We start from the raw sequence: 11,386 nt of genomic DNA, 5'->3' as shown, positions 1-11,386 counted from the left end.
TCCTGAGGGACACAGGCTTCCCTTTGGGGCGATGATTCCTCCGCTGTCCCTCCTCTCTGCTGCGCTTCCTCAGCAGCTGCTGCAGCTTCAGCATCAGCTCTGGGCTGCTCTTTGCTGTGGGAATAGAGCCACCAGCAGCCCAGCAGTGCCAGCGCTCCAGGCACAACGTAGGGGATCACGCTGGCCAAGCAAAGAGCCATTGCACAGAGCCACAGCAGCATCTAGCAGGAGAAACGGACAGCATGGTCAAGTACTCCCAAGGAAGGGAACAGGAATAGCTTGAGCTATTGCTCTGTGCTCTCAACCCTCATGTTTTGGCCCAAAGCACTGCTTTTAGCTTCCAAAGCGTCATCTTGAGGCCCACAGAAGAATCACCAGACAGCAACACTACCCATAGCCTTGGCCAGGCTCTGGAGGTGGAAGAGCCCAGCATCGAAATGGACTGCAAGGTGCAGAGCAGCCTCTCCTGTCATCCCTGTCTACATTCTCTTCCGTGTCCTGAGAGTTTGGGTCATCCTTACCTTTGGAAGAGGATGGAAGTTGAGGAGAAGTGGGAAGCAAACGAGAAATTGCTGTAAGCAAGAAGGCAAGTAGCCAAAGAAGGAGCTGAGCCCTCCCGAGGGCTGCTCAGCCCAACTGGCTCTGGCTGTCCTGCTGGGAGGCTTTATAGTCCCTGGCCAGGTGAGGTCACAAACGCCGGGTGGAGTCTGGAACAGCCCCTGTGTGACACCAGCACAACCCAACGTTCTCTGTCTCCCTTGGTGACGGCCACAGCGCTGCCCCTCCCCTGGGATGGCCTCTGGAATCATCAAAGGGTCAAGGATAAAACCTTTGCACACACACTCACACACTGGTTGTGGAACATTTCCCACAGACACACACCGGCTGTCAAAGCAGTGGGGTTGCACTCGATGGTCTCTAAAGGTCCCTTCCAGCCCCCACCATTCTGTGATTCTATGATTCTATGAACATGTCCAGGTGGCTTTTGAAGACCTCCAGAGGAGGAGGTCTCCTCTCCCTGTTCAGTTTGAATGGTTCATTAATAAATCAAACCTTTTCTCCCCACGTTGAGTCTGTTTTGCCCCAGACACTAATTGCTGAGGGATCTCCCTGTCCTTAACTTGCCTCACAAACCTCTTGTTTTATTTCTCTCTCCCCTGTCCAGCTCAGGAGGGGGAGGGATAGAGCGACTTGGTGGGCACCTGGCACCGAGCCAGGGCTAAAGCACCACACCAAAACCACAAGCTGCAGCCAAGCTGTAGTCCCAGGCAAGGGAACAGGAATAGCTTGAGCTATTGCTAGGAGCAGGTTTCCAGCTGCTCCTTCCATTCACAGCTCTGCTCTACCAGCTCTGTGCTCTAAACCCTCATGTTTGGGCCCAAAGCATTGCTTTTAGCTTCCAAAGAAGCTAAAGCTTCTACCTTTGGAAGAGGATGGAAGTTGAGGAGAAGTGGGAAGCAAATGAGAAATGGCTGGAAGCAATCAGGAAGGCGAGTAGCGAGGGAAGGAGCCAAGTCCTCTCGAGGACAGTTCAGCCCAACTGGCTCTGGCTGTCCTGCTGGGAGGCTTTATAGTCCCTGGCCAGGTGAGGTCACAAACGCCGGGTGGGGTCTGGAACAGCCCCTGTGTGACATCAGCAGCGCCCTTGGTGACGGCCACAGCGCTGCCCCTGCCCTGGATGGGCTCTGGAATCATTAAAGCAGCAATACCAGCGATAGAAAAGACAGGAAACACGACAGTCAATAACTGCAGTCACTGATATGATCCTGACTTGTCTGTTAACGTTGCTGTGATCAGTCAAAACCAGCATGCAATGGCACTCTTGATGCAATGGGATTCCGGAGCGAGAGACCCATTGAGCATCATGGAGTGGATGTTTTTGCCATAGAATTTGCCAAAAACAATCACCATGAGACCAGAGGCCATTGTGAAAATAATAGTTAAGGGCAGGAAATGTCTGCTGGCAACAGCAGGGATTGAGGCAGACGTCATTTTCGTTCCTCTCACAGATGAGTTCTTGACCTGACCACTGCAAGAGTCTGATGAATTACAGTGGCCTTGTTGTCTCATCCAGGGACTACAAATAATCATTATCCGGCCCATAAATTGATTTCTGCTCAATTTCAAATGGAAGATGGGCCAGTGAGATCAACAGCACCCGTTACAGGCCTGACTGTATGACACTGGACATATTGGAAGCCATTGGGGCTTAACAGATGGCCCATCAGCTGGCAATGAAATTGGTGACAAGATATTGGCAGCTCCTTTATTGACACCTATGGGGCCAAGAATTGACACATTTTCTCAGTCCCACAGATCACACGACTTCTTTCACCAAGGTGTGAAAATGCTGGCAAAGCAGTTTGACCTGACCACATGGGACGCTCAGGGTATTGTTTCCACATGGCCTGCATGCCAGAATCAAATCGGCCTAGGAGCAGGAGTCAATCCCAGGGGCCTGGAACCATGAGGAACATGGCAATGGGATATCACAGTCTGTGCTCCCTTTGGAAGGTTTAAACCAACACATGTCACTATTGATACCTATTGGGCCATGGTTTGGGCCACAGCCTTAATGAGGGACAGTGCTCGAGGCGTCATAAGACATTGGAGGAGTTGCTTTGCAGTCCTTGGTGTTCCAGGAGAGAGAAAACTGACAATGGCTGGGGATATAGAGGCAGTAGAACATGTGAGTTTCTGAACTTATGGGGTGTCAAACACACCACTGGGATCCCAGGGAACTCTACTGGTCAAGCCACGATCGAACGTACTCACCAAGCTCTAAAGGGGCTGGTATTGAAACAGAAAACGGGGGAAGAGGGGGTGAGCCCTCAAGACAGACTCATGAAAGCCCTTTCTACAGGGAATCATCTCAGAACTGTGGCAAACCGGAATGAAGCACCGGCATTGACATACTTTGCCCAAATGAGTCGGGATTTGGAGTTTGCTGACAAACCTAAAGTTTGGTATAAGAATCCCACTACTGGAGAGTGGCAAGGACCTGCAGATCTGTTCCCGTGGGGAAGAGGCTGCGCTTGTGGCATTACAGAGCAAGGTCCCCGGTGGATTCCAGCAAAGTGGATCAAGGCACATCAACCAAAAGGCTTTAATGACTGTAAGAGCAATGGAGAAAACAATCTTGAGGAAAAAACCAAGTGATCCACCCTCAACCCATCACCCTATTGAAATGGAAAACCTGTCAGCTGTGGCTGCTGCAAATTCCTCCACCAATCTGCGTCACATTAAAAGACCTGGAGAACTTCACAGGACGGCCAATGGAAACTTGAAAGCAGAAATGGTGTGTTTTCTATGGATGAAGAGATATTTCCAGCTCCCAGATCAGCATGCTAAAGAAGTTAAACAAAAGTCTGAAACTCCATTCAGTGAACAGAAACCTCAGTGGAAGCACAGAGAACTCATCCCTTCTTGCCAGTGTGCGTCCCTCCTAGCAACACACATCACATTCTGTTGGAGTTTATGGATTTCTGTGTTGTATTGTTCAGCAGTGGAGCTGTTATTGGCCTTTTGTTGTAAACTCATGGCCATGGGTAAAAATATTGATGTTTTCCTCATGTACCTTTAATTTTGAAATGTGCTGCTGAACGCTGGCTGGTCCACAAAAGAAAAAGGGGGGAACTGTAGGCACAGATGTGGCTTGGAGCAGCCAGCTTGAATAAAGATGGCAGGGACAAGTTAATGCAGCTGGCAAGCTACTGCAATTATCACACACAGGTGCTGCAAGGTAATCAGTTGGGCCCTGGGTGATCACATGGGCAGAAGCAGCATATAAGGAAGCAGCCAGCCAAGGAAGAGTGGCTTTGAGTCATCTCTGTTTGTTGTACTCTGTTTGCCTGTGTATGTCTCTGCCTGTGCAGTACCCAGCTTCTCTACATCTTTGAATGAATATTGCCTGCACCACTGCAACACAGACCCCTCCACATCTCTCTCAAGGCTGGAAGCTTCCCCCATTTCCTGCCTTCTCGTGGTCACACAGAAAGCACAAGTTTGGACATACCAGTGTCACTGATCACAGCCCAGAGGGGCAGCAGCAGAGCTACGGGACGGGCTAATGCAGCTCAAATGGGAATCTGATCATGAGCTCTGTGCCAGTACCCTCCTGAGTCACAGCACAGTAAAGGGAGGAAAACACACTGTCGTTCATAACCAGTCGTCAGCCCAAGCAGCACTTTCAGTCAGCCTTTGGATCTGCAAGATGAAGCCTCTGAAGGCTTTAGATCCCAGGTTCAATATTGACAGAGAACCTGCCAAGAGCATTTTCCCCATAGGGAACCAAATCCAGAACAGACCTGCTCTTACCTTGCAGGCCACTGCTCCCATCAAACACACCATCAGGCTGCTGCAGCAGCTCAGCCTAAACTAAAACCCAGCAGCACCAGCAGTGCAGCAGGCCCTGCTAAAATGTTTGTCCCCATCTTTCTTCTAAGCCCCACTTCAGTACTGAAGTATTGAAGCACTTCAGAGGCCTGTGGAACACAGGAGCATGGCACCATCCTTCCCATCAGTGTTAACAAATGCAACATTTGCATTTATGTGGAACACAAATGCTCCCAAGTAACATTTCCCATGGCTTTCACGGGGACGTCTGATTGGGATCCCATCTGCTTCAAGGGATCCCATTCCAATTAAAACCACAGCTTCAATAACATTTGCTCTTGCTTCCTGGGGAAAGGGCAGTGTCCACAAAGCCTTCAAATAGGGCTAACATTGCATTTCAAAGAGAGCACAGGAGAATTAGAAAGAACTGGAATCCAATCCAAGATAGAAGAAGAGACACATCTTCTACCCACTGACCTTGAGACACTTGATCAGATCCCAGTGTGCAAGGAGTTCAGAGCAAAGGAGTTTCAGTGCGTGATCCCCACGGGCATCGTTGTGTGCAAACACATCAGGTGACCACTCCTCTACATTCTGCAAGAGGGGGAAGGAAAGAGAGTGAATGTGCTCATCCCTTGGACAATGACAATTCCATCTCTGACACATCCACAAGGGCAGAATTAGAGTGCTGACACAGCTCCATCCCTTGGGCTACTTTTAACTTCTTCCAATCCACTTCACCAATGCAGAGTCCAAGTTACTCATCGGTATTTGACAATTCACGCTGAAGAGGTTCCCATTGCAAACAAACAGCAGGGACCGAGCCTGACAGCCTTGTTCCTTGCCCAGTGCTGATGACACAGAGCTCAGGATGCCTCTGGTGGAAGCACAGACTTCACCGAACCCTAACCAAGCCCAAACCTGTACAGGATCCTGACCCTCACACAGACAGAACCTTAAATATACATGACTGAAGTGAACCTGGAAATCAAACCTCAACAGGGTCTTAAACACCAGCTTAAACCTTACATGTCTCTGACATCACCTAACACTGAACCAGCCCAAAACTCAGCAGTACTTGAAGCATGCACCATTCATAGCCCTAAATGGGCAGGATTTGAACTCAGCCTAACCTAGCTCAAGCCCCAAAATCCTAAGCTAGTCCTAACCCAACATATACAGGAGTCCAATTCATCCTAAACTAGCCCAAATCCCAGGGGGGGTGCAAACCCAGGCCTAACTTTCAATAGATAGATTTAACCTCATCCTGACCCAGTCCAAATCCCAATGAGACTTCAGCCAGTCCTATCCCTGACAGGATTTAACCTAAAGCCCAGCAGGGCTCTAAGCCCAGTGCAGCTGTAACGCTCACCCAAGGCGATGCTCAGCAGCCGGGGTTGTGTCTCCACTCAGGCTCATCCCCAGTTTAGGGAGTGTCGCAGCCCCAGCTCAGGGCTCATCCCCTCATCTGCTGTGACTCCCTCCTTACCAGGCTGTCTCTCCTCCTCCAAAGGCTCCACCTCTTTCAGGAACTCCTGCCATTGTCACTGCAGCATTGTCCATTGTTCCTGGGACAATGCTGATGCTGATGCTGTGTCCCAGGCAGGCAGCTCCTGGAAGTGGGTGGCTCTGAGGTGAGCAGGGACACTGTGATGCCTGAGGGGGGCTTTGTGGGGATGGGATGATCTTCAGAGGGATGAGGTGCAGCTGGAGGGAAGCCCATGAAGCCACGTTTGGGGTCAAACCACTTTTCCCACAGACTGCTGTCCCAGCCAGACACCCTCTGTTTGAGGCAACACCTGCAGCACCAAATCGCCAGGGAACATCTGGTACTAGGCCAGCTCCTTGGGGCTGCAGAGCTTGCTGATCAAGAGCTCCAGCTCCTCTCCAAGAGCACGACTCCTCTTCATTTTGGCCATCAGGCTCTCCCTGGCTTCCTTCAGGATCCTTGAGGAGGAAACAGAAAACTGCATATGCAGGTGACCAACTGAACACCTGATCAGATGGGATGAAGAGATAGTTGCTCTACCAGCACATGTAGGAAAGAGACATTTGGTTTGTTGGGCCGTATTCTGATCCCCCAGTTCCAGAAAGTGTCTGAGGAACTGTGGAGGAACAGTTGAGGGAGCATGGACATGGATCCCGGGGTATAATGCTCGGCCCGCTGGGGCAAGGCAGCCTGGGCTCTAGTTCTATGGATTTGGTGCACGACCAAGAGCAGAGTAAGGGCCGTGATTAAAGTAGTTGCTGCCACGTAGGCAGCAGGCCGCGTTCTGTTCACTCCAGGTCGGGCTGTCCTTGACTAAAAGTGGTAAACATCTTTGAGGAAGGAGAATGTGAAACATGAAGCAGCTTCCTTATGGCAGAAACCACAAGTGGGATGCACATGAAAAGGTGACCTTTTGTTGAATGACCTATCAGCTGCTGTTGCTGGGCTGGCTTGGAGCCTGTGTTGTCTATAAGTTGAAGCCTGTTTGTAATAAAGTGAACATTTCTGCTGTCCCTCACATTGAGTAGAGCTGGATTTCTTCCCACCCAGCTGAGAGTCGGATCCTGGGCTGAGAGCCGCAACTTCCGCGGCAAGGAACAAGAGCTACAGCCACATCTCCTGCACGACCCCCACTCCCTGCCCCAGCCTGGCATTGCCTGCTTGGATGTGACCCAGCAGGAACCTGCAGAGGCTTTCAGGAGGACTGAGCTGCTGAGAGGTGGCTGTTGTTCCTCCATGCTCCGGGAGATTTGCTCAAGGTGCAGACCTGCCCTCCAACCCCGCTGGGAGGGATGGAGCTTTCTGCTGCAGGCGTGGGAGCTGGGACTCACTTTGTGTTCCTTCACGGGTGACTCTCCTGTCATCCCAGATTGCCTTTTTGCATGCTTACAATGCAAAGGAACTTGGTTCATCCAAAAGACCTCTCAGAGGAGCTGCCTTCTCAGACAAAGCCTCTGCAAGGTTCTTTCACACACCCCATCAGCATGACAGGCAGACCTTGCTGCCTGGGCACAACCCCTGCCCTGTTCTTCTGGCTTTCCATGCAAAGGGAACCTCGGAGGCCTGGCACGTGTCCTCCAGGGCAGGCTCCCAGCACCTCAAAAGCCTGTCAGAGGCCTGAGCACGTGCTCCAAGGAAAGGCTGCGGGACCAGGGACTGTTCAGCCGACAGAAGACTGAGGGGAGATCTCACCAACACTTAGCGGGATTTAAAAGGTGGATGTCAGGAGGAACAGGCAGCACTTATTTCTGCTGTCTCCAGTGATAGGACAAGGGGTAATGGGCAAAAGCTGGAACACAAAAAGTTCCACTTAAACACAAGGAAAAGCTTCTTGAGTGTGAGGCTGAGGGAGCGCTGGCCCAGGCTGCCCAGGGAGGGGCTGGAGGCTCCTTCTCAGCAGCTTTTACAGCCCCACCTGGACACGTCCCTGTGCCACCTGATCCAGGTGGATCTGCTTTAGCAGAGGGTTGGGCTGGATGAGCTCCAGAGGTCCCTTCCCACCCCCACCATTCTGGCATTCTGGGACTCCTTGGAGCAGCTCTCTCGTCACGGTTCGGCACTCCCTGCCTTTCCTGTCAGGAGGAGCAGGCAGACAGGGCTGGGGCACCCCAAGAACCCACCAGAAGCTACAGACACAGCAGGGGCAGCCATCACCTTTGCAGCAGAGTGCTCTATGGCCAGTGGCTTGCGCCAGAGAATTACAGTAGCAAAGGCCACAGGGAAATGCTTTGGATGAGCAACACACAGGGTGTGTGGACACTCTCTGTGGACACTCTCTGTGTGCACTGGCTGTGCAGGATCTGAGCAGGGTCATGGCAATACGAGGTGGCAGCCACGTGCATGTCTCTCACCCATTCCAGCACCACAGGATGACAGCCTCCAAAGACTTGACAGGCTCCTGCCTACACCTCCCATGCTCCACACAACAGGGCTCATCTACTCATTTAGCACTCATGCTCTGTGTTAAAGAGCACCCTGACACAGGTCCCATTCCAGCACTCCTTCCATGAAAGCCTGGTGGGGAGCAGACTTTGCTGAGCAGACAAAAGCTGAGAGCAGAAACACTGAGGCCATATGAAAATGAGAGGGCAGCTGTCCCAGCCAGGGCAGCAGGACAAGCTGCAGACTGGCAAATATCACTCAGCCTCACCATCTTCTCCCTGCTTTTTCACACAGGGCACTCAGAGAGAAAATGGGAGCTCTGCCAGAGACATCGATTCTCTGCACTTGGACAGAGAGCCTGAGTTTGGCAGCTGCAGTGCAGGAAGAATTAAGTACTCTATGGGCAGCCTATGTGACTTGCACAAGTATTTGCATCCTTTGGTGTATTGCAACTGTGCTCTTGTACAAGCACCTTGAAACACGGGCTTTGGCTGCTGCCCTGCTGCCTCCCTTCTGTGTCACCGTCTGTGTCCTACAATTGGGACTTTGATCACTACATTCTTCTAGTTCTGAAAGCATTTTTCTCTCCCCTGTTGCTGAGCCAAACATCCTGCCTGCACTAACAACAGCAGCCTAAAGGCCAGCTCACACTTCAGCAAGCTCAAGGACATCTCCTGCTTTCCATCCACACAAATGTGCACTTGATTTTGGGGAGGCACAATCCTCAGCTGGAGAAAACCAGATAGTGACACTGCAAGGCAGTGTAATGGAAAAGGTCGTGTTCGTTGATCAAATCATGAAAGAACAGTTGTGCAAGGAACCGTTTAAAGTCTTGTAAAACTTTAACCATAAAGCTTCTACAATGTGCACAGCTGCAGTTGGCTGAGATGCTTATAGCAGGTACAATAGGTTGCTCATGAGCTGATAAGAGCCAAGAGAAGAGTTCATGAGTGGGCCACTAGAGGAAGACTACTGACTTCATGCCAGCGACCACCCTACAACCACCAGGAGGCAGAAGAAGACCCACTAGTCACAAGATGAGCACATAGGCAGAGTGCACCAGGGAGCGATGCACCCGACTGATCAGGACTGTATCAAGGGACTGTGATACGGGAGGGGGCTCGTGAGTCGTTGGTGAGCAGCGTCTCCCGGCCGCCCAGCGCTGTTTTGCTTATTTGCCGCTTGCTTAATAAATTTGATCCATGAGTCACTTAAATTGGCCAGTGAACTGCATCACAGCAGTTTATAACAATTGCTATAGTCCTCTGTGAAAGCACAGCATGTCTCGACACTGCACCAGTGCTCTGTGACATCATAGAATATCTATGTACTGGAAGGGGGCTGTGTGACATCATAGAACATCTTGGAAATGCAACAGTTCTCCGTGAAATCACAGCACTCCAGGACACTGCAGCAGGGATCTGTGATGTGACAGCACCACTGGGCACTGCAACAGTGCTCTGTGAAATAACAGCATATGTGCACACTGCAACATAATTCTGTAACAGAAAAGCACATCTGGGCTTTGCAGCAGGGCTGTGTGACATGACAGCACATCTGGGCACTGCAACAGTGCTCTGTGACATTACAAAACATCTGGGCACTCCATCACTGCTCTGATATATATACCATATCTGGGTGCTGCAATAGTGCTCTGTGATATCACAGGATGTCTGGGCACAGTAGCACTACTCTATCACTTCACGTAATATCTGGGCACTGAAATGGGACTCTGTGGCATCACAGCACATGTGAGCACTGCAACAGTGCTCTATAACATCATATCACAACTGCACATTGCTACAGTGCTCTGTGACTTCACAGCATATCTCGACACTGCACCAGTGCACTGTGGCATCATAGCATATCTAGGCACTGGAAGGGGGCTGTGTGACATTATACGACATCTTGGAACTGCAAAAGTGCCCCGTGAAATCACAGCACTGCAGGACACTGCAGCGGGGTTTTGTAACATCACATTACACTTGACACTGCACCAGTGTTCTGTGAAATCACAGCACTCCAGGACACTACAGCATTGTTCTGTGATGTCACAGCACCACTGGACACTACAACAGTGCTCTGTGACATCACAGCATCTGTGTGCACTGCAACATGATTGTGTAACAGAAAAGCTCATCTGGGCTTTGCAGCGGGGCTGTGTGACATGACAGCACATCTGGCCACTGCAATAGTGCTCTGGGACATTGTCATGGTCTGACATGACAGCCTTTTCTGGTAAGGGGGAAGGGGCTGTAAAGATGGCTCCTGTAAGAAGTTGCTCTCAACTCTCCCCAGCTCTGAGCCAGACCCACTGCTGGGGCTGAGCCAATGAGACGCCTCCACCATCACTTTTTAAGAAGAAGCCGGGAGAGGAGGTTTCTTCCTGCATCTTCCTCCTTCTTCTGCCCTTTTCTTCTTCTTCTGGCTGGTGCTGGTGCAAGGAGTAGGAACAGTGACAGAAACAACCATGCAGACTCCAAGGTCAGTGATGAGAGGAGGAGGTGTGTTGGAGCAGAGACCTCCCTGCATTCTATGGAGAGACCTGGTGAAGCTGAGGTTTATTTTCATTTCTTTAAAGACCCCGCATCAGCAGTAGAGACTCATTTTGACAATGAGCCCGTATCAGCAGCAGAGACTCATTTTGACAATGAGCCTGTATCAGGGGCAGAGACTCATTTTGCTAAAGCTGGCCCCGGACCAGGGGCAGGGATTCACTTCATTAAAGGCCCCGAGCCAGGGACAGGGACAATGGCCAGAGGAGGCCATGTCCCGTGGGGGGGACCCAATATCCACAGGAGCTGTAACTGTGGGGAGGAACCCACGACAAAGCAGCTCATTAAACTTATGCCCAGAAGAGTCCTTGTCCCGAGAGAGGGACCCTGCAACTGCAGAAACTGCAGCCATGGTTAAGAATCCAAACCAGAGATATTCACCAGCGACTGTCCCCTGTGTGAGGGACCGTGTATGGGCAGAAACCGCAGCTGCTGGGAACAACCCACCCCAGAGAAGTTCATTAAGGACTGTGTCCTGGGGGAGGAACCCCGTGTTGGAGCAGGGGAAGAATGCCGGGAGTCGTCCTCATCTGAGAAGACAGAAGCGGCAGAGCCCATCTGTGAGAGACTGACCACATCCCCCACTCCCTGCCCCCCTGAGCCATTGAGGGGGGAGGAGGAAAGG

At 51.2% G+C, this 11,386-nt stretch overlaps 1 protein-coding gene across 1 annotated transcript in view; it reads left to right on the top strand.

Moving 5' to 3' along the window:
- Positions 1–533: 533 nt before the first annotated feature.
- The window catches only part of LOC133629269 (scavenger receptor cysteine-rich domain-containing protein SCART1-like), a 60,225-nt gene continuing 49,372 nt past the window's right edge, over positions 534–11,386 (top strand). Inside the window, exon 1 of the mRNA XM_062019924.1 lies at positions 534–574. Coding sequence (XP_061875908.1) covers positions 534–574 — 41 coding nt within the window. The remainder of the gene's footprint in view (positions 575–11,386) is intronic.

The sequence above is a fragment of the Colius striatus genome, unplaced genomic scaffold, assembly GCF_028858725.1.
Source record: "Colius striatus isolate bColStr4 unplaced genomic scaffold, bColStr4.1.hap1 scaffold_35, whole genome shotgun sequence".
Lineage (NCBI taxonomy): Eukaryota > Metazoa > Chordata > Aves > Coliiformes > Coliidae > Colius > Colius striatus.
Note: the sequence above shows the minus strand (reverse complement) of the source record. Positions and strands in the feature narration are given on the sequence as shown.